A 23,985-nucleotide genomic window follows, 5' to 3' on the forward strand; every position below is an offset into this window, starting at 1 on the left:
GTTCACACGTGCTCTTGGGTCCACTTCCGTTCTGGCTTCCAGCAGTACCCATATTCTTCTGTATTTCGTCCTTTGTCTCCCAGGCTGTTGTGTTTTTCACAGTCTCAGTGTCAAGCTTGTGTGTCCTTTTTGACTCTCAGTGTTCATGCTACTATTTTATTTTGGTAGTCCATGTTCATTATGTTTAGTTTTGTTTCCCCCTGTCCTGTTTTGTCTAAATTGTTCCTGCTGTGTTCCCAGCTGTTTGCCAAAGCAAAGGTGCCTTTGTCAAATGGGCTTACGTTTTCTTTTATAGTTCCCTGTTCAATTTTGGGTTGTTTGTTTTTTGTATTATTTCACAATCAGCCTTAACGGAAGGTGGGCCGTTTATTATCTTCTTCCTGCCTCCCAGCATCTGCATGCACACCTCTGACTTAATGCTTTGATCTGAATGGACCAAGTGGATGCTTTCATGGAGCTCAGTGAGGAGATGGAGAGACTGAATTAGGGGGTCTATGGACCTAAAGACTGTCGGTTGGTTTGGCAGCCATGGATGCTATCATCAGGAGGGATGATGGTGGTTTCCAATAATTGCCAAAATGTATGCTCATTTAGGTTTCAGCTGGAGAGAGGTTACAAGCCCTAGAGTTGCTTCATTCCTTCAGTAGCTCCTCATCACAACACCCTCTTTCCCAAGAGTCTCTACCCAAGCTGACTGTTTCCCCTCCTCCTGGCCCAGCTCTCTTTCTGGCAAGTCAGAGAAGAGTCTTCCCAGACCTCTCCATCCTCAGCCAGAAAGAAAGATTCTCTCCTTCTACTTTCTCTCCATCACCGCTCGGCTCTCCAGCCTCGCCACTGCCATTCTGCACCCCAGACATCCCGCTGTCTGGCCTGCAAGCTCTCCTCCCTAAGGGGAAGCAGAGCTTCCAATGCCAGTGCTCCAGGGAAATTGAGTCTGGATTCCAGTCATTGCTTGTTGGCCCTGGGTTGCCTCAGATAGTCTTAACAGGCAGTAAGACACATGAGTAAGATCCCTTCTGTTAACACTGTTTTAAAAGATTCAATATTCATGACACTCATTCCTGAGCTTAATCAAGCAAAGACAATGATTTGCTCTTGCATCTGCCATTCATGAAGAAGGGTTGTGCAATGTTTCAGAGCCATTTGCAATTAAACAATTCTGCATTTCTGAGAAAACTTAAAATGAAATCGCTCAGGTTATTAAGACTGTGTAATGAAGTGGTGTCAGAGGTTTTTAAGCCAGCTGCTGTTTCCTGTGTTTCCAGCTCAGCCATTACTGATACTAAAGGTTTTATTAATGTTGACCTTAAGGACAAGTGTTTTCTGCCTGCTCTGATATTGAGTTCATGTTTTCTGTTTATAAGCCAACTTTTCAGTTGGGAAAAGTTGAGAGTGCAAATATCCAGTGTTGGGGAGTAACGGAATACATGTACCGCCGTTACGTATTTAAAATACAAAATATGAGTAACTTTATTCCGTTACAGTTACCGTTTAAAAAGGTGGTATTTAGAATACAGTTACTTTGTTGAAATAAATGGATTACATGGCGGTACTTCCCTGTTTCGTATTGTCGCGGATCAGGACTGTTTGAGTTTTGTTTGACAGCTATGTTCTGTTGTTTCAGGCGGCAGCGTTACGGTTGCCATGGTTACAGGGTGACGCTCTCTCTCTCTCTCTGTGTGTTTCCTGGGTGAGAAAGCGCCTTTTTGTTGTTGTTGTGCTAAGCTAATAGGCAGAATGCTACAGGCATAGCTCTAAAGAATGTAGCATTATAGACAGTGTAGTCCGTGCTGCAGGGAGAATGGACTGCCATACCCGTTATGTGTCTGTGAGCGAGGGAGGGAGAAAAAGGAAAAGTACGAGTTGTAATCAAGCAAAAACGGGAGCTGGAAGCATATAAATATAATAATAACCACTGCAGCCAAGAAGAGTGCCTGACGAGCCCAGTTGTAAGTAAGCTATTAAGACTCGACTGTACACCGTGTTCGTGTTTTTTTTTCCTCCGAAAACAATAAGTTCCGTTGGAGCAGTCTTTCAACGCCTCTCTGTCTCTCGCAAGCAAAGTTGACCCAGACAACAAAGTAAAGCTATTTTTCGGCTACGAGCCCGACACGGAACCCGACGTATTAGCCAGAGGTTCCCTTACTACGGTTCGGAGCCGCGAACCTTCAGTAACAGTATTAAATCACAGCAATAGTACATTCACGTAGTTGTAAACAGCATGATAATATATTAAGTAATCCAAAGTATTCAGAATACGTTACTCTCATTGAGTAACGTAACGGAATACGTTACAGAATACATTTTGGGGCATGTATTCTGTAATCTGTAATGGAATACATTTTAAAAGTAACCTTCCCAACACTGCAAATATCCCAGGCTGCCCAGACCTAACTGAGTTTGTTCTGTGTCATCCAGTCATGTGTGTTCCGAACCCATTACCACAATTTGTAGCAGGAGTGGGGCCAGTGGAGGATTGCCTGGTCCTCGAGTATTTAAAAGAAGAGTGGGAGGCAGAGAGTTCAGTTTTCAGGCCCCTCTTCTATGGAACTAGCTTCCAATTTGGATTTGGGAGACAGACACTATCTCTACTTTTAAGATTAGGCTTCAAACTTTCCTTTTTGCTAAAGCATATAGTTAGGGCTGGACCAGGTGACCCTGAATTCTCCCTTAGTTATGCTGCAGTAGGTGTAGGCTGCCATGATGCATTGACTATTTCTTCTTCAGTCACCTTCTTCACTCACAATGTGTTAATAGACCTCTCTGGATTGAATCAAACATGTTATTAATCTCTGTCTCTCTTCCACAGCATGTCTTCTATCCTGTCTGCGGCATCTGCGGCAGATTTACTGCAGACTCTGATCAGGAAAGTGAGACGCCGAAAGAGAGGAAAGCGAGCCGGCGCACTCGTGCATCTGAGGAGACGCGGACTGCGAACTGCTCTTCCTGGGATCTTCCTTTCCAATGTATGCTCACTCAGGAACAAGATAGACGAGCTGGCCCTGATGAGAAGCATGAACAGAGACTTTGCCTCCTCCTGTGTCTTATGTTTTACGGAGTCGTGGCTCTGCGAGGACATCCTGGACTGCGCGCTCAAGCTGGAGGGTTTTCATCTGCTGCGCGCGGACCGGTAGGCCTCTCTCTCCGGTAAGACCAAAGGTGGAGGTGTCTGCTTCTACATTAATAGTGGCTGGTGCACAGATGTAACAGTGATTGCTCAGCACTGCTCTTCCTCTCTGGAATACCTTTTTATTCACTGCAAACCGTTTTATTCTCCGCGGGAGTTTGCTTCATTCATCCTGGCCGCTGTTTACATCCCGCCAGATGCAGATGTGCAGGCAGCTCAGTGCGCACTCGCGGAGCAGATACTGCACATGGAGCGGACATTCCCGGACTCTCTCATCATTGCTCTTGGGGACTTTAACAAAGCCAATCTGAGCCATGAGCTTCCCAAATACAAGCAGTATATTAAATGCCCGACCAGAGAGGAGAGGACATTAGACCACTGTTACAGCACGATCAGCGGGGCCTATCGTGCGGTGCCCCGCGCTTCACTCGGACTTTCTGACCACGTCATGATCCACCTAATCCCCGCGTACAGACAGAGACTGAAGCTCTCCAAACCTGTCGTGAGGACCAAAAAACTGTGGAGCAATGAGGCTGTGGAGGAGCTTTGCACGTGTTTGGAGTCTACAGACTGGGACACAATGAAGGCTGCTTCTAACAGCTTGGATGAGTTTACGGACACTGTCACCTCCTATATCCACTTCTGTGAGGACAGCGTTGTGCCATCACACACCAGGGTGAGTTATAACAATGACAAACCCTGGTTTACTCCTAAACTCAAAAAGCTGTGGCTGGAAAAGAGAAAGGCGTTCAGAAGCGGAGACAGGGACTGCTACAGAGAGGCCAAGTACAGGTTCACTAAAGAAGTGGACGTTGCTAAACATCAGCACTCTGAGAAGAGCAGCAGATCTCAGAGAATGACTCGGCCTCTGTGTGGAAAGGTTTTAGGAATATCACCAACTACAAGCCTAAAACCCCCCACTCCACTGATGGCTTGCTCTTGGCCAACACCCTCAACGACTTTTACTGCCGTTTTGACGAGCCATCAGGCAGCCTTCACACCTCCAACGGCCCCAACAATAGAGACACTTTGGACACTCATTCCCCCACCTCTCCCCCCTCCATAGAGCCATCACCACCTTCAAACACTTCACCTACAACACCCCCCTCCTCACCCCACACAAAAGAGGATTTCACACCACCTCCTCCCACCACAACTCTTCATATTCATGAAGAAGGTGTGAGGAAGCAGTTTAAGAGTTTGAATGCTCGACAAGCTCCCGGCCCAGACGGTGTGTCTCCTGCCACCCTCAGACACTGTGCAAACGAGCTGGCCCCAGTGTTTTCTGGCATTTTCAACTCCTCACTGCAGGCATGTCATGTGCCTGCCTGCTTCAAGTCCTCTACCAAAATCCCTGTCCCCAAGAAACCTAGGATCACTGGACTAAATGACTACAGACCCGTGGCTCTGACATCTGTGGTCATGAAGTCATTTGAGCGCCTGGTTCTCTCCTATCTCAAGACCCTCACGGCCCCCCTCCTGGACCCCCTGCAGTTTGCATACAGAGCCAACAGGTCTGTAGATGACGCCATCAACATGGCCCTACACTTCATCCTGCAGCATCTGGACTCCCCAGGAACCTACGCCAGGATCCTATTTGTGGACTTCAGCTCTGCCTTCAACACCATCCTTCCAGACCATCTCCAAGGCAAGCTTTCCCAGATGAATGTGCCTGATCCCATCTGCCGGTGGATCACTGACTTCCTGACGGACAGGAAGCAGCATGTGAGGCTGGGAAAGAAGGTCTCGGACTCCCGGACCATCAGCACCGGCTCCCCTCAGGGCTGTGTTCTTTCTCCTCTGCTCTTCTCCCTGTACACCAACTGCTGCACCTCCACCCACCAGTCTGTCAAGCTAATCAAGTTTGCAGATGACACCACCGTTATTGAACTCATCTCGGACGGGGATGAGTCTGCCTACAGGAGGGAGGTTGAACGTCTGGTGTCCTGGTGCAGCCACAACAACCTGGTGCTGAATGCCCAGAAGACAGTGGAGATTATTGTGGACTTCAGGAAGCACACAGCCCCACTCCCCCCCATCATCCTGACTGACACCCCCATCACCTCTGTGGACTCATTCCGCTTCCTGGGTACCACCATCACCCAGGACCTTAAGTGGGAGCCCACCATCACCTCCGTCATCAAGAAAGCCCAGCAGAGGATGTACTTCCTGAGGCAGCTGAAGAAATTCAACCTGCCAACACGGATGATGATGCAATTCTACACTGCAATCATCGAGTCCATCCTCACCTCCTCCATCACCGTGTGGTACGCTGGAGCCACTATCAGGGACAAACAGAGACTGCAGCGTGTTGTGCGCTCTGCTGAGAAGGTGATTGGCTGCAGACTCCCATCTCTGCAGGACCTGTACACCTCCAGGACACTGCGGCGTGCAGCTCGGATCTCAGCTGACCCTTCTCACCCTGGACACAGTCTGTTTGACCTGCTCCCCTCAGGCAGGAGGCTCCGGTCCATTCGCACCAGAACCTCTCGCCATAAGAACAGTTTCTTCCCCTCTGCTGTTGGACACATGAACAATAACCGTATGACTGTTCCCACCACTAACACATGACCCTACGCTGTGTTCACTGCATCATTCCATGTTTGGCACTGATCACCACCTGCACTCATGTATATATCTATCTACTTAGCACTTTTAATTCTTATTATTTTTATTTATTTTTTTATTTTTTTATTTTTTCATGTCTATTTAAGCGTAATTTATGACAGTATGTTTGCACTGAAGCACCGCAGCAATTTCCTAATGTTGTAAACCTGCTCAACATTTGGCAATAAAACCCTTTCTGATTCTGATTCTGATTCTGTCTTCCTTCTCTCTCCCCAACCTATTGTTAATAGGGGGTCATATGATTGTTGAATTTTTCTCTGTATGCATTATTGTAGGGTCTACCTTACAATATTAAGCACCTTGAGGTGACTGTTGTTGTGATTTGGTGCTGTATAAATAAAATTTAATTGTAAATTTAATTGAATCGCTGCAGCCCTCATGTCAGTGGGGGGATCCGGGGGTTTCTCTGTGAATTTCACATTCTTCTGGCAGCGTGCTAGGTGCTTGCTCAGATTTGAAGTTTTTTTTCTCTAGAAAGTTTCCTTCCCATGCAGAGTGTACGGCAGACACTAATGTTTTTGTCACTTTTTACAGAATCAAACTCGAATAATGTCAGTACTTCCAAGCTTTAAATGCTGCATAGTCGTACTCTCTCCTGCACTCCATGTTATCCATTGTTGATCTGCACACTTCTTTTGTTGCCAAGGACGTCGCACACTCGTACGTCATTGTCATTCGACACTCTCACAAACAAAACCACAGTTTAGTAACGCAGCGTGCTTACAGGAAAGTATCAGTAATCTAATGACTTTTTTGCAATAGTAATCCCTTATTTTACTCGTTACTTGAAAAAAGTACTGCCCATCTCTGACAGTTACCTGCAATGCCATTTTCTGACTAACAGATGGCACTCTTACAAATACCAAATCTCATTTGACTGCAGTTTGTATCAGAGGAGTTCTTGTGTCCAGTCACAGGTATCAGTGACAGTGAGAGATGTGAGTAACTCATGATTCATAAAAATAAGGTGCCATTTGGTCTGCATAGCATAATAAACATGTATATTTGCTTATTTTTCAAAGGAAAGGTCCATGTGATTTCTGTTATCATTTACTGTATTTTTCTTTATTGTTCTGGATGAGGCATTGATTAAACTGAATGCCAACAATTTACTGCATTTTTATTATAAGAATATGGACTAACAGTGTATATTTACATTATGCTCACATGGCTGTACATTGTGCTTCTGGCATGCCAGAGTGTCCCTTATTTGACAGTTAAAAAGTTGGCAACCTTACCCCACACACATTGCCAACTTCAGACTTCCCGAACAATTCTTTGCTTTAGTCTTTAAAGTGAAACTCTCAGCACAGACTATAAACCTTGTCTGATCTCCTGCATTTCTCACCTGAAAATCTACCACGTGAAAATTCCTGTCCAAAACCTTTTTCCCCATTCTGGTCTTCTTAGGCACCAAATGCTAATAATCACACCCATATGTCAAAGGGTAATCATCAGCCAACACGGTGGTTTCCACAGCGGGTTTCAGTTTTTGTTTATATAAGTAGTGTTGCTTCATTATTAATTAATCATGTTGTGATTTTGTATCTCTTCCTGAAAGTTTTGTGTCTCTTTATGGTTATTTTGTGTGTTTCGTGGTCATTGTGCACCTACTATGGTGCACAATGACCACGTTTGGACTGATTTTGCATCAGTGTGTAATTTGCATTTCATTGTAGATGGTTTGTCTAATATTGGCCCTCCCTGTGGCAGTTTTGTTTATCTTTGTTTAGTTTTTCCCTTTGTTTGGTTGGGTTTTTTTGTTTGTTTGTTTGTTTTTCTGTTTGAACCTTTTAATCATTATTTGAATGACTTATCAACAACAGTGTTGAGAGGTTCAGGACTTGAACCACCAACTCGTTTGGTCCCTTGGTTAGGTTAGCGTCTGAAGAAAAGTATAAAAACTCTGCACTCACCCTGTGTTTGGTGTATAACAGCCATAATCACATCAGAATTGGTATGCCTCTTCTCCCTCTCTCCACATGTTTTTCTTCTGTGCGATCTTTCTTCATAATGGGAGGAGCTCATGTGGCTCAGTTCCAAACTTGATGGCAATACCTGGAGGTTGCTCAACTGCTTCCTAGAATTATATTCTTCATTCATTGTTTTGTTTTTTTTACATTCAGATTGCTGTTCTTTATCTGACTCTCTAGATTTGAGGATAGCTTTTTGTACCTTCTTCTGGGCCAACTGTTGATTTGAATGGATGTGCACACAGTACATGCTGATGTTTGATAAAAATGGAACAACAGTGAGTATGAATGTTTCTGTCAGTTACCAAGCATGACAACACTGCTCTGCATGCAGATGGGTTACATTTTCAGTATGAGTATGAATGAGCTAAATGTCAGCATTAGTCATCCAAGTTTACAGGCCTTAATTAAAATGTAGGTTTGCATTGTGGTTTTCTCAAGAAAACTTTCACTGAAATGATTAAAAATCAAGAGTTTTAAAGGCACCACCACATGTGGCTGCAGTGTATATTATTGAAAACGGACAACAGAAATCAGTGTTAAGTGTTACATGTTGATATTTATGGTACCTGGGGCTGCAGGAGTGGCAGCTTGTAGGAAGAGAAACTTGACGATGATGACGACGTTGATGAAGATATCCATCGTAACCCAGTCAGGCCAGTCATAAGGAATCTGGTTTGGGAATCAGGAAGTGGCATCGCATCTAGTTTCCGAGACGACACATGGGCCTTCGCTATTGTCTGTTGTTTGCCATCGAATTTACATACCAGTACCACTGTCAATGAGTCCACCACACCCTGCTGCTCACTTCACACACACAGCTGCCCATGTGTCATTCACAAAGGCACCATTCAACATCGAAGTTAGAACAATGGACACTGCAGACTGATCAAACTTCCATACAGCTGTTAAGAAGTTCATTTACAGGTTCTGCTATACTAAGAACCTGCTATGCTATGCTTACGAACCATGCCTTTTTTTTCCTGTTTATTTGTATAAAAACTCTCAAGTCTCTGACTTCTACTTTAAATATACAACCACAGGTGTCTGCATTGGACATTTCTGTTCTCGAGTTAGTTGTCCCTCTATTACCACAGGGCTTTAGGGGACCGGTTTAGCTGGTTATGTGGGATTTCAGCAGAACAGGAATATCAAGGGAGAACTTGCCCAGGCCTCTCTGTTTCTGCTCCTCAAGGGGACGACCGCCCTGACCGGTTTTCTGGGGTGGAGAGAAGAGATAGAGGCAGAGTGTGAAGAGGAGGAGGGTGTATGTGGGGCGTTCTCCTTCAACTCATTCTATTCTCATTCTTTTCTTTATCACACTTGGTCTCCCGCCGCCTGCATTTCACTACGTCCAGCTGCGGAAAAGAAGCGTTGGCTAAGGTAGAAGCGGCTGAGAGAGAGGCAGTCACCGGCTGTTTTGGTAAGTGGGAATTGATTTGGCTCTGAGTTGTTGCCTGAGGACGAGGATAGACTTGCTGACAGGTGAGCAGCTTTGGCAGGGATTGAGCCAACACAGAGAACAGGAAACAGTCATGACCTTACTTTGGGGGCAATTACACATTTACTTCACATTGTGTTACACAATGTATTCATTTACAACCCATAAATATAAATAAATACAAAGGCACAGAGTTCTTTCATATAGACACCTCTAGGGTTTATTTGAGGAGTTCAGAGAAAAGATATGTATTTAGAAGCTTTGTGGTCTTGAATTAAAATGTCTCTGTAATCATTCAGAATTAGTTCAATCTAAGTATATGATCTTATTACATGCACAGTTAAAGCTAGCTTAGCAAGCAGAAACCCTGCCTGCTCTTATTTGTTTCGAACAGCATCAGCTGACATTGTGCGACAGCAGTGACTGAGGACTGAACCACAAAACTTCCTGTCTCTCTCTCTCACACACACACACACACACACACACACAGCTCACCTCTGGTTTTGAACAGAAAATGTCCTGTGCTGATGGGAGGTGTTTTTAATCCCTGTGTTAAAGCTGCAGTAGTGAAATGTGCCTCTAGTGTGCTCTTTATCTCTCTCTTAAGGTGTGTGCCATCTAGAACTACGTGTTTGCACATAACGTGCTAATGCTTCTGTCAACAGTCAGAAACGTGTGATGCAGCTCGTCAGAGCTAGTGGCCTGGAAATTCAGTGTAATTTCATAAATAATAATTTGTGTATGTGTGTGTGTTTACATGCATGCGTAGGTGTGTGCATGTAGGGGTGTGTGTGTGTGTGTGTGTGTGTGTGTGTATGTGTAAGAGTGAATAATGATCTACCGATAGCAGAGCAGGAACATAAAAGCAGACAGGTCTTTTCTTGCTCTGCTGAGGTGATCTGAACAGCCAGTTGCCTAACATATCCTGACACGTTGAGAGAGCCGAATCCACGCCGATCAAAATGCTAAATCACAGTATTTGTGCTGTTAGCGATCATGTCTATGCATCTGAATAAATATGCAAACTTGTATGATTCATGTTAAATCTCTTCACACTCACTGTGCCAGTAAACTGAAGTGAGGTAAATTGTGGTATGAAAACTGGGTTTGATAATAGGGTTTTTGTTACGGTCCCAGGTCTAAGGCTAGGGTTTTTGTATTATTAAATGAATAACCAGAGGGAGAGCCGAATGTCTGCTGGACAACAGAGCCCTTTAAATGCATCAGTTTTAGCTACCTAGACATACTTGTCTAGGTGGCTATCTCTTCTGTCCTTTCAAGTTTAAGTCTGACTTTTGTTTCAGCCAAAAGATGAGCATCTCATTTTGTCAGTTAATAGCTTTCATTCCATTTATGTGGTCAAAGGGGCAAATATTCTATAAAAAGATGTGTACATTTACCTAACCCTAACCCTATGATAGACAGGTTAGTGGTGACCTGAGGGATATACTACAAAGTAATTTACATAGTCAGGCTTTCTTATCTGACTTTCATAACATGACTTGACAAAACCTAAAACTCTAGTCAGAGATAACGGGTATTGCAGTCATAGTTGTCGGTTTCACTGTTCAGCTTTTTGGCACTGTCACATCAAAAAGAGCTTCTGCACAACATGAGTGCTGCCTACGGCAATCAGATGGTAACTAAATGATGATAAAAAGAAGAAACATAATAGTTAATTGCAACACTTTGACAAATAAGAAAGTAATGTTGCAGCCATGTGTAAATCTTGGGATTTAGAGCACAGAGCAATAAAAAACTGTAAACTTTTTAACGCTGCATATTTATTTCCAATGTGGTTGTTGTACATTAGACCTCTGCAACTTTAAAATCATTTATATATTTTCTGCATCACCAACAGACTGCATACAAATTCCTGTATGCAGCTGTAACATTACAGCTGAGCTTCATTTACCTCATTTTAATCAGGTACGGCTTATCAAGTTGCATTTTTAAAAAGTGCTCCTACAGCAGGGAATCTATAACTAAATCAAACTTCAGACATGCTGCACAAAAAAATAATTAATTAAAACATGGCAGTTCCAGACAATTTTAAACTGAAACTTAGAACATAACCAGCTTTTGACCAGTTCATGCGTTCAGCATTAGAAACCAGGGTGATTTAGCCAGGTAAAAAAGGAACCAGCTTTGATGATATAGAAAACTTGACTTTAACCCAGCAAATCTCATCTCATTAATCTTGTTTTGTAATAGTCTGATTTTAAGAAGTTAAGCCCATTTCCACCTACTTGGCTCAGCTCGACTTGGTTTTTAAAGTGGTGGCACCTGGTACAAGGTACTTTTTGAGTACCTATTCAGCTCCAAATAGTCGGAGACCATCCGAAAAAGTCACATCCACAGACTGCATGCCACCAATTGGCAGTGACTTCACTCAGCGAGTCATGAGAGCGATTCCTTCACAAAAATCAAGACTGCCATTTATAAGCAAGGAAATGATGGAAATAGCCGTACAAAAAGCAACGTTCATACTCTGATTAATGCATTAGAGAGCAACTTGGGGTTAGTATCTTCCCCAAGGACACTTGGCATGCAGACTGGGGGAGCCAGGAATTGAACCACTAACATTTCGATCAGTAGATGACCTGCTCCCGATCTACAGCCACCATAGCCACGCACTAAAGCATACACAAACTGCTTTATTATGTTTCATACTCTTAATAGGATCATCATGTACAAAAATCAATACTACGTTATATTAAAGAAGACATAAAATAGGTAACTGAGATCACAATCTAATTTAATACATAATCAACATCTGTTTTTGTACTAAAGACATCGATTCTTGCTGGCCATTTAAAAAATGCTCTTCAAACACAGAGGCTATGACTTCACCACCCGAGTAACTTTTCTTGGTCAGTTTTTTTTTTTCAGATTAATTCCTTACAACCTTTTACAATGACCTCCCTATCATGTTTCATAAAAAGCTAAATATCTAGCTAAGCTAACTTTTGTAACCTATCACAAAAATATAACCACAGATAACCAGTGCTAACATCTAATAATTCACATACTGTTCATAATATAAAGTGAATGTGTAAGGTAAGAAATCTCTGAGTTCATGTGTTGGGGAAATTACTTGGTAGTTTTATAAACTACGAAATTCTTCACACAAAAGTTAATCTACAGCTACTCCAGAGAAGTCTAGCATGATTAGCTAATGCTACTAATGCTAAAATTAGTTTGCACTATGAAAATTTAAATGAAATGAAGCCATGGGGCAGAGTTGTTGAAGCTATGTTAGGAAAATTGGTGACAATCAGTGAGCAGCAATATGGCAGAAAGAGTTTTCTGGGGTCTATGATATTTGCAGATGGCATTGTGATCTGTGGTGAGAGCAGAGTCTGGAGAGTGAAAGGGAACGTTTATAAGACACTGCTGAGTCATGCTCTGATGTATGGTTTAGAGACGCTGGCACTGACAAAAGAAAAATAGGAAGCAGAGCTGGATGCGGTAGACTTGAAGGTTTTTTAAGGTTTTCATGTGGTAGTAACCAGGATGGACAGTACTAGAAACGAGTATATCAGAGGGACAGCTCAGGCTGAATGGCTTCATATACGAGTTTATTCATTAAGTGTCCAAGCCCACCTATGTTTGATCCACTCATAGAAAGCACCACTAACACTGGATACCAGCAGTTAACAGTAGAAAAGCAGTGCTTACCAAGAGAAGGTCCTAAACAACAATTATCAGTATCACTGTCACGGAACAGAAGTGAGCTTCAATGACTCCTTTCACAAAGTTTTACAGCTTCCTGAAGACTAAATAGATGTGGACACATACTGACAGCTGAGGTAAACAGTGGACTGACAGCATACACTTACTACAGATAAACCCTTAAAGGCCAAGTGTATATATTACCATGCGCCTTCACAATAGTCATGATAAAAGAAAAAGGGTATGGCTCTGATTAAAGGAGGGTCAAATACACCACCCCAAAACTGTTATAGTGTGAGTAGTGTGACACTATGTCAAAGTATGTCGCACTAGTGTCACACTATAGTGTGAGTAGTTAAGTATACATAAAAATGGAGGCATACGTATTTGAACTACATTAATAATAGGTCTTTGATTACTCAGTAAACTCAACAGACAAATTCAGCGTATTCATTGGCATAGCCATGTAGGTTTATGACCTTCCCTACTCTTTTCCAATCATGGAATATATTTTTGTGTAGTCTTTCTGTCATTGAGGTCATACTTCTTTAGTTTGGTGCATTTCAGGAACCAGAACTGAACCAAGACGAAATGGTATAATGTCTAAACCTAATGATGAAGAATTAAGTTCCCCAAAAAAGCAATATGTATTAGTATCACTTGTTGTTTACAAAGTATTTACAGTGGTAAAACTGTAAGTTATTGCAAGTACATGAGCACTCAAAAGTTTCAAGGCTGTTTTTCATATACTAGAAACACATACTGCAGAACTAAATCCCATGCCTCGCAGGACCGGTTGAACTAGTTTTAATCAGACCTGAAATAAGTAAGAATTTGCTCCCACATGTGAATAACAACAAAGCGTCCTATGCTCAGTTCTCACATGCACAGAAAGTCCTCCGGCTATAACGCCTGTGCACTTCAACTGACTTGTTTTACTGTTTTCCCAAGTTTTAGTTAAAAACATTCGATTTAGAATGTGTTATGTTATTCATAAAAAATAGCTAAAATTAACAACTCTAACTAACTAAAATCTTGCATGTTCTGTTGTGCAAAGGTGATTGCTGTAGAAATGGAGTGTTTCAATGACCTCCTCCACAAACTGAAGGAGGTCCACGAGCGAGAAATAGAAGGTAAGTGGAATAAAAAAATAAATAAATGATTGCAATGGGTATCCAAGAGTTCCATAAGATAATTCCAACACATGTGCTCCTTAAAAGGTCTTTTATATTTTTTTCTTCAAGGATGGCAGGTGAAAGTTCAAGAGCTGTCCAACAAGAAAGGCTGGTGAGTCATTATGATATGGGCAATCACATTTAGACAGTGCTGAAAAGATGTATAAAAAGGTTCATCCAGAGTAGGCCTCAAGTCTTTGTTGACTAGACAGGCAGGTAATCAGACAGGTAGGCATGCTGGTCCTACGCCCCCCGCAAACATCACATTTCACAAACTTGGAAGGAAGCTCATGTTGCAACAAGTTATTCTGTGAGATAATGACTCACAAAATATTTGCTTAATTTCTATGGAAAAGTAAGTAAAGAGAACTTTTTCTTTTAAAAAAACAAAATATTCGTATATGTATTTGTTTATGCAGTGTATTTGTTTATTTTTGTGATTTTTCAAAAGTATGGCTGATTGTGTGGTGATATATTCAAAAATGTGACTTTTATTCATTTTTTCCCCCCTTAAAAAGCTCTATCTACTTGTCTTGAGACACTTTAACATATAAATATATAATGTTCATACATACATTTTTGTTAACTGGCAGGTCAGACTCAGGCACACACTGAGTTCTTTATTTTTCAACACCACGTGCAATATATACAAGGTGGGGGGAATAGTTCCAGGGGTCCATGGGTAGACAGGGAAAAAGGTGTTCCACTCGCTTCATTCCTCTCACTCTGCTTTCTGCTCACTCACTGTGCTCCTGAGATCCTCTCCCCTCTGTACTGACACGTTTTGCCAGACTGTCACACTCACGTTCAGGCATCCAGGGAAACAGGGGTTACAGGCCGGTTCCAGGGAATCTGCTCTGGAGCAGGGTGGACCAAGTGGCTCACCAAGCGCAGCGGCACCGGCGGAGGTTATGCTGCACAGAGGTGACCCTGTGCTCCTATTTCCGAGAACAGGGGGAGGTTGGAACCCCAGGAATGCTTCAAAGGGCGACATCCCCCTGGCAGATGGGAGGCTATTGTGTTCATACAAGAGCCACGCCAGTTGTTCACTCTAGGCGGCTTGGTTTTGAGAAACGACGATAGAGCAGCTTCCAGTTCTTGATTGGTCCACTCTGTCTGCTCTGGGGGTGACAACCAGAAGATAAACTGACCTTTGCGCCCAGGGTGGAGCAGAACTCCCTCCATACCCAAGAGTTAAATTGGGGTCCTCGGTCTGAGACAATGTCCTCTGGAATGCCATGGAGCTGAACACGTGTGTGGTGAGCAGCTGAGCCATTTCTATGGCTGTGGAGAGCTTTGGGAGGGCGACAAAGTGGGCAGCTTTGGAAAACCAATCGATTATTGTCAGAATAGTGGTGTTACCTGCGGAGGGAGGGTGAAATCAAGAGAGATGTGGGACCACAGTCGGCCAGGCTTGGGAAGAGGCTGAAGTAATCCGGACGGAGACTGCTTGGAAAGTTTGTTTTGAGCACAGGTGGTGCAGGCGGTCACATATTCCCTGGTGTCCTTTGCCAGTGTGGGCTACCAGAAGTAGCGCTGGACCCCAGGGTGGCAGGTAAAACGTGCTGTGTGGGCCAGACCCAGGGTCGGGGTTAGTTTCTTGTGCCTCCCACATAATTGACTCTCCCAAGTTACTGCTCCAACCAAGCAAGAGGCGGCTTCAGGATCAGGGATCAGATTCCTGCGGAGGCATCCAGTTTCACGTTCCACGAGCCAGATCTGTAAGTGATAGAAAAATTATAGCGGGTAAAGAACAGTGCCCACCTGGCCTGTCGAGAGTTAAACCTTTTGGTACTCCATGTTCTTGTGGTTAGTTCAAACGCTAAATGGCTGTGCAGTGCCTTCAAGCCAATGTCTCCATTCCTCCAGGGCGAGCTTAATGGCAAGAAACTCCCCATCTCTGATGTCATAATTGCTTGCTGGGGAGAGACGATGAGAGTAAAAATCCCATGGGTGGAGCTTACCGTTTCTCTATTGTAACAGTCTGATGCATCCACCTAGTTCATGACTTGAGGACTGAGATCTGGCTGTCGTACAATGGGAGCCATGGCAAACCACTCCTTGAGATGGGAGAAAGGCTTTTCGAACAGGCTGAACCCACTGAAAGGAAACTTTGGGAGAAGTATACTAGAATCTAGTAGAGCGATTTTGCTAGAGTCCCTTATAAACCAGCGATAAAAATTGGCAAACAAGAGAAAAAACGCTGGAGCTGTCGGCAGTTAGTGGATTCAGGCCATTCAAGCGCAGCTTGTATCTTTACTGGGTCAGGATTCCGGTTCCCCTGCTCAATAATATACCCCAGAAAGGCCACCAAGTCCACATGAAATTCACACTTCTCCCCCTTCACATATAGCCTACTTTCCAGTAGGCGTTGGAGGAATTGCCTCACATGAATTTCTTATTTTCTTATATCTACATTAGGTTACTTAATAAAAAGAGTTTGTAAATATAAATTCACATCAACATTAAAAAAAATTATACAACATTTTTGTAATGTTCAACATTACATTTCTGAAGCTGTAAATAGTAACATTAAACAAAAGTAAAGACAATGACTCGTTTAATAAAAAGAAACAGAAATCATTAATATTTGTGGATTTTAGCTCACAATTAGCACAGTTGACAAAACTGTATGTCTTCCAACAAAGGCTTTCAAATAATGATCATGTTGGATGCAGTGCACATGTGGAATATTTAATAGAATTCAAATATATTTTTTGAGCCAGTCAGTGAAAATACAACACACTATTAATGTTAAATCAGTACTCTATCAACACATGGTGCAACACAAAACAACACTATATTAAACTACGTTATTACATGACGACAAATATTAACAAGGAACAATTATGTTTCTGCAGTTTCTTTGCATTAAAACACACAGACGTTAAATTTAAAGAAAACAAGAAATGTTTCCATGTGGCTGGTAAGCTGCTGAGGGTTCTAGTTAGCTAAAACATAAGTAGAAAAGTCCACACTGCAAAATGTTATAGATAACAAAAACATAACACTGGCATCAATGCATTGACTGCTTGGGGGTATAACCCAGCCATAACTAACATATGCAACATTAGAGCACTAATTTTATTGAATTAGATTTTTCATGTGGTGAACCTGAACAATCCTGCTAGCTTGGTAAACATCTCCTGATCTTTCACTAATATGACCGGTATTGAAATAGTTTATTACTTTGCTCCATTCTGCTCCTTATTCTCATTTGAAGTTAAGCCATCATAGTTTACCTCTATTTCTTCTTCCAATGTTCTTTCAATGCATACTGATGCTTAAGTCATTGAAAATCATAACATGACACTGTATAAGATGGATTTCCTTCAGTATTCTAGATAGGTGCAGCAATCATTTTATTTCAGGATGTGTAAAATAATTTCTGTCCCTATGTATGTGACTGTACTTTATGTAGTTTTCTGTGAAGTATTTTTGTTATTTTCTTGCACAAATTAATAAATACATTGCTAAATATGCAGCATCACAAAAAAAAATTCAGAATCATGAAAAACTCAAGGCCCTGCCTAACACTTTCCACTTTGTTTATTTATTTATTCATTTATGTATTTTTTTCGCCTGTCTCGTTTGGTTCTTTTGCCATCAGAATTATTGTCTAAAGGCAAAGAAAGATGCCGAACGGATTTACTTTACCAAATGGACCATCCCAGCCTTGCCGTATTGGTCTATTTGATTCACCTTTTCTTTTATTGTTTTTTTTTTTTATTTTCACTTGCTGCACACGGGACAGACATGACTGGGGGAAAGAAAAGGGAGAAAGAAAGAGGGAAAGAAAAACAGCGGGGAAGAGAAACTGTGATAAAGGGCAAAAAACAAAAACCAACAAAATAAACAGACAAAAAATACATTTATCAATCACCTGGATCACCTGTTGAGAAAGAAAAAAGAGAAAACAAGCAAAAAAAACAGAGCAATATAATAAACAACATCATCACAATGATCTGTGTGAATATAACAGTAAATACTAAATATTGAATATTATTGCGCAGCATGTAGGACTGACAGCGCACAGTGTGCTTTGAGGTAGGAGCCAAAAAGGGTGTAGTTTGTGTCTGTGAGCACCCGCGTGTACACCTGTGAGCATGAGTGCGCTTGTATTTGAAAGGTTCCTTCATGTAATGAAACAGCAAATTGTATTGATATGACTGCAGTATTTAAAAAGACAGCTGCTTAGTTTTAATTGTGAGCATCATTATTGATCAATTAGCCCAGTGGTCTTCCCCACATTCTCCAACCACACACACCCATATATAAACTGCAATAAATTACAGATAGCAATAAAATAAACTATTAACTCTTTTACGCTATGTCCACACCTACACGGGTATTTTTCAAAACGCACATAACACACATAACACACCTCCGAATTAGCCAACACATAACACACGCGTTTCGAATCACCGAAAACTGATATATTTTTTTAAACTCCTGCCAGGTTGGAGATTTTCAAAAATTCCTTTTTTGCGTTTACGTGTGGACAATGAATGCGGAGTTCGTCATGCAATGTCAAAGGTGTGTGCTTTTTTCACATCAGCTGTGCTCCACATTATTGTTTACATGAGATGAATTTCTAGAACGGCGGATATACAAAATACTGTTACTGTTAATTCTACTCTCTGCAGTTTTTACACGCTTACATATTCACACTCAATTACTGTCCCTCCATTTAGAAAGACAGAGGCGTCATGGTGTAATTAGTTTATGTGTAGCTGTTTTTTTTCCTGAGTAATAATATTCAAGATTGCTATCAATACTTTTTCCCAAAAACAGCCTCTCTGTGAAAAACTGAGTTCAGAAACATAAACAACTGTGGGATACTGTTTGTCCGTGATTTGGAGAGCCCAGCGTGTGTTCCTGACGCAGGGAAACCAATTCTGCCGGGGATCACTACCTTGGCACTTGTGCAGGTGAAGCCAAAGGCAAGATATGCTTCATCATATTTTCTAGTCTTTGGCTTGGAAGGAAGTTGGTTTGGAAACATATTTGCAAACCCCCCCCAGGCAATGGCTCTGCCCACTAAGGGACGTGCCCCCCACATTGCGGACCTCCGAATTAGCCAATCTAATGGCAATTTTGGTCTGCATCATTTATAAAAAACAGCAGTTTAAAAAAAAAACCAAAACCATGTGGTGGCACTTACACTAGATGATAAAGGATCCAATTTCTGTATCACAATGTCTTTCTTATTTGGTGGTATCCTGAACCAGTCGCTCTGTAATGTTTCCCCATGGCACATCCATGTTTCTGCCTATAGTACTACTCACCCTTGAATGTCAAATATTTAGAATGAAGATACAGACCTCTCTTATGAACTACCTACACTGCTTCAGTGACTGGAACACAAGTAAAGAGAGATGTAACATAATGAAAGACCATTGTTTCATCCACCTCCATAATAACCTATATGATGCATATACGACTTACATTTATAACATAACTACCTTTCTCTTGGAAAGAGGAACATTATGTAGGCTGGTACGGAAATACAAGCTTATGATAATATTTAAACTATGAGGAAATACAATCTTTCTGAAACACATTTTTTTAGTATTGAAGCCTAACCACCTTGTGTTCTTTTGCGTCAATAGTGACACAAAAAGAATGGAAGAACTTTTTACCAGAAACCAACAGATGAAAGAACAACACAGATTACTCACCGAAAACATTAAGGTTCTGGAAAACAGGTATCAATGTTACATTGCATTTTTCTTTTCTTGTATAAACCACTAGAAATAAAGTGGTTTGCTCACTAACAAAAAAGTGATCTAATGTTTATGGTAATTTCTTTTTATTGGAAAGAGATCGCATATAACATAAAATTAGCATCAAAATTCAACAGGTACTTATTAATTACCTGTAAGTTATATAAAATTGTTCTCTCTAGTTTTTGTGTAAATTATTTAATATAGACTGATTAATACAGAAAGGCAACATGCTGGATTTAGACTCATGACCATTATGCTATGAAGTTGCAGTCATAACCAGCACTCCACAGGGGTGCCTTCTGCTGGCTTCCTTCCATAATCCAAAGACATGCTTGAGGTTAGGTTAACTGGCAATTCAAAAACCAACTAACCCAACTAATGACTAATTACAACTGTTTTTAGTTTTGTCAAAGAAAAAAAACTCATTTCAATTGTTGCATAATGTGAGCTACTGTCACATCAGTCTAGTTATTAGGTGTGCTACTAAGTGACTTCTTCCTGCCTGCGCAGGCTTAGGGCTGGGCTGTGTGACAGATGTACGGTCACTCAAGAGGTAGCCAAGAGAAGACAACAGGAATTTGAAGCCTCCCAGATTCAGAGTCTCCAGCACATCTCTCTACTTGGTATTCTGCCTTCTTACTCAATAATCCATCTATCCATCTTGCATCTCTACGAAACTCCTTTACAGTGAATTTCCTGTCTGTTCTTTAACCTTTGACACCGTTAATGTTTCCCCAGTTTATTTTCTACTAAAAATGCCGTTTAAGGACAATTCTACTGATGTGTACTCTGATCATGTCGTTTGCTTGTGTTGCAGCTGGAGAGATGAACAACCTGAAAAAAGAGAACAAGAAACTTAAAGATGAAAACAGAAACTTAAAAGCAGCACTTGAGTGAGTAGATGCTATTTAACGATATACAGTGGGGCAAAAAAGTATTTAGTCAGCCACCGATTGTGCAAGTTCCCCCACTTAAAATGATGACAGAGGTCAGTAATTTGCACCAGAGGTACACTTCAACTGTGAGAGACAGAATGTGAAAAAAAAATCCATGAATCCACATGGCAGGATTTGTAAAGAATTTATTCGTAAATTAGGGTGGAAAATAAGTATTTGGTCACCTCAAACAAGGAAAATCTCTGGCTCTCACAGACCTGTAACGTCTTCTTTAAGAAGCTTTTCTGTCCCCCACTCGTTACCTGTATGAATGGCACCTGTTTGAACTCATCATCTGTATAAAAGACACCTGTCCACAGCCTCAAACAGTCAGACTCCAAACTCCGCCATGGCCAAGACCAAAGAGCTTTCGAAGGACACCAGGAAAAGTATTGTAGACCTGCACCAGACTGGGAAGAGTGAATCTACAATAGGCAAGCAGCTTGGTGTGAAAAAATCAACTGTGGGAGCAATCATCAGAAAATGGAAGACATACAAGACCACTGATAATCTCCCTCGATCTGGGGCTCCACGCAAGATCTCATCCCGTGGGGTCAAAATGATCATGAGAACAGTGAGCAAAGATCCCAGAACCACACGGGGGGACCTGGTGAATGACCTGCAGAGAGCTGGGACCAAAGTAACAAAGGTCACCATCAGTAACACACTACAGCGGCAGGGAATCAAATCCCGCAGTGCCAGACGTGTTCCGCTGCTGAAGCCAGTGCATGTCCAGGCCCGTCTGAAGTTTGCCAGAGAGCACATGGATGATACAGCAGAGGATTGGGAGAATGTCATGTGGTCAGATGAAACCAAAGTAGAACTTTTTGGTATAAACTCAACTCGTCGTGTTTGGAGGAAGAAGAATACTGAGTTGCATCCCAAGAACACCATACCTACTGTGAAGCATGGGGGTGGAAACATCATGCTATGGGGCTGTTTTTCTGCCAAGGGGACAGGACGACTGATCCGTGTTAAGGACAGAATGAATGGGGCCATGTATCGTGAGATTTTGAGCCAAAACCTCCTTCCATCAGTGAGAACTTTGAAGATGAAACGAGGCTGGGTCTTCCAACATGACAATGATCCAAAACACACCGCCCGGGCAACAAAGGAGTGGCTCCGTAAGAAGCATTTGAAAGTCCTGGAGTGGCCTAGCCAGTCTCCAGACCTCAACCCCATAGAGAATCGAGATCTAGAGATCGAGAAGATCTGCATGGAGGAATGGGCCAAAATACCAGCTACTGTGTGTGCAAACCTGGTAAAGACCTATAGTAAACGCTTGACCTCTGTTATTGCCAACAAAGGTTATGTTACAAAGTATTGAGTTGTATTTTTGTTATTGACCAAATACTTATTTTCCACCCTGATTTATGAATAAATTCTTTACAAATCCTACCATGTGGATTCATGGATTTTTTTTTTTTCACATTCTGTCTCTCACAGTTGAAGTGTACCTCTGGTGCAAATTACTGACCTCTGTCATCATTTTAAGTGGGGGAACTTGCACAATCGGTGGCTGACTAAATACTTTTTTGCCCCACTGTAGTTGTTCTAATCTTTAATTTAAAAATAATGCTGATACATCTTATATTAGTATTTTCTGTTTATGAGGAACATTGTTTTAGGCATATTTGTATTTTTTGATGCATGACGAAATTTAAAACCGTCGTCATTCTGTGCCTGTGTGTGTGTTTGTGTAGCAAAGGTCACAGTGACAACTCTTCTAATAGTAGCACCACCACAGAGGTCAAGCCCAACTCTTCCCCTGCCCTTTCACCCACATCTGGAATCCTGTCCCTTATCAATACAACAACCAGCAGGCCAAGCAACAAGCCAGCAGATGGCAACATTTCAGTAAAGCCTGATGTCGAACTGAAAACTGAAGGTAAAAATGAACAATAGTGGTGATTATATTCTGTCATCTTACTTAATAAATTCATGCAGTTTCTGGCTTTGATCAAACAGAAACAGAAGGCAGACAGTTAAGAGGAATCAACCGAAGCCAGTTTGTAAGTTTGTTTTTTCATATTTTTATCATACATTTGTTTTGAATAATAATCAATTTCAGTATTCAATTAATTGCTAGTTTCACTATTCTATTAAGCAAAACGATTCAGATCACAACTTGTAGCACCAAGTGTAAATAATCCAAATTTGCAGATAGGTATGAAAGAATAAGATATAAGATCTAAAATAATATTAAAGTGAAGAGAACAAATGGGAAACAATTACCACCAGAAAAATATGTATGCTTATTTTCTATCATCTTAAGGGACAGTGATGCCATTTGAATTACATAAGAGAAGCATGTGGCACAACCTAAAACTTATTGTGTTTTTCTACGGAATTTAATAATATTTGAGCTCAAAAGAAGCAAAATGTATTTCTGCTAAAATCAAGACACACATGTTTAAGTTGTTTTTTGTACGATTACACTGTTAGTGACAACAACTTACCCAGTAACCAGTGATGGAACATTAGCTCTAAGATGTCTTAAAAAGCTTTCAAGTGTTATTATTGTATCTATGATTCTATGCATACATGATAGATAAATAAGAGATGTAGAACTGCCAAACATCCCTCATCTTACCATTGACCAACCATGAATGGGTTATAATCAGAATCAGAATCAGAATACTTTATTGATCCCTAGGGGAAATTCTTTTTCGTTACAGTGCTCCATTATAAACAGCCATTAACAAAGACAGACAATACACTAACTAAGAATAGCACAATATATACAGGCATATATATACATAAAGGTCACTTATTAATAAATAGCTGAAAAAGGAAGAACATGTGCAAAAAGGGTGTAGCTGTTGCCATAAACAGTGTGTTAAGTGGATATGTTGTACAGGGAGATGGCCACAGGCAGGAATGATTTCCTGTGTCGTTCAGTGGTGCTTTTCAGTCTCTCACTGAACGTATAAAACCCTACAAGAAGATGTATTGTTCACCTTAATTATTTTTTCATTAAGATGAATGCTTAAATTTATCATTATTTATATTTATATTGGTAATTAGTTTTTTTTCCTCTGCACCAGTTAACATCAACATTTTTCTCAAGCCTTTTATATTACAAATTAAAACCCCTACAATACTAAAGAGCACTTGGCAGTAGTGGGGAGGAAGAACCCCCTTTTAATGAAAAGAGACATTCAGCAGACACTCGGTCAGCCATCTGCTCTGACTGAGTGAGGGGAAAGATCAGCTATGTTTCTTTTTATCCGTCAGTATTAGTCTGTTTTCAGTGGATTTTCCAAATCATTTGAGCTACAGATGTTGATAGAGCCACATGT

At 41.4% G+C, this 23,985-nt stretch overlaps 1 protein-coding gene and 2 long non-coding RNA genes across 6 annotated transcripts in view; 1 reads left to right on the forward strand and 2 right to left on the reverse strand.

Moving 5' to 3' along the window:
• LOC120722715 lies at positions 1–17,278 on the reverse strand. The gene is made up of 3 exons (XR_005693573.1): positions 17,161–17,278; positions 3,225–3,234; positions 1–11 (listed from the first exon to the last, which is right to left on the reverse strand). It is a non-coding gene; the product is annotated as an uncharacterized LOC120722715 (long non-coding RNA).
• Positions 7,928–9,851, reverse strand: LOC120722714. Its single transcript, XR_005693572.1, has 2 exons — positions 9,665–9,851; positions 7,928–8,947 (listed from the first exon to the last, which is right to left on the reverse strand). It is a non-coding gene; the product is annotated as an uncharacterized LOC120722714 (long non-coding RNA).
• rbbp8l (retinoblastoma binding protein 8-like) overlaps positions 8,996–23,985 on the forward strand; it is a 22,993-nt gene continuing 8,003 nt past the window's right edge. For 2 of the 4 annotated variants that reach the window (XM_040013814.1, XM_040013815.1), the window contains exons 1-9: positions 8,997–9,151; positions 13,902–13,977; positions 14,089–14,131; positions 18,479–18,555; positions 19,632–19,727; positions 20,259–20,371; positions 20,566–20,641; positions 22,387–22,571; positions 22,652–22,695. In XM_040013814.1, coding sequence (XP_039869748.1) covers positions 14,090–14,131; positions 18,479–18,555; positions 19,632–19,727; positions 20,259–20,371; positions 20,566–20,641; positions 22,387–22,571; positions 22,652–22,695 — 633 coding nt within the window. In that variant the 5' untranslated portion in view covers positions 8,997–9,151; positions 13,902–13,977; position 14,089. Of the gene's footprint in view, positions 9,152–13,901; positions 13,978–14,088; positions 14,132–18,478; positions 18,556–19,631; positions 19,728–20,258; positions 20,372–20,565; positions 20,642–22,386; positions 22,572–22,651; positions 22,696–23,985 lie in introns of all 4 variants that reach the window. The other 2 variants (XM_040013816.1, XM_040013813.1) reach the window with 2 other exon arrangements.

The sequence above is a fragment of the Simochromis diagramma genome, unplaced genomic scaffold, assembly GCF_900408965.1.
Source record: "Simochromis diagramma unplaced genomic scaffold, fSimDia1.1 OVJJ01000705.1, whole genome shotgun sequence".
Classification (NCBI taxonomy): domain Eukaryota; kingdom Metazoa; phylum Chordata; class Actinopteri; order Cichliformes; family Cichlidae; genus Simochromis; species Simochromis diagramma.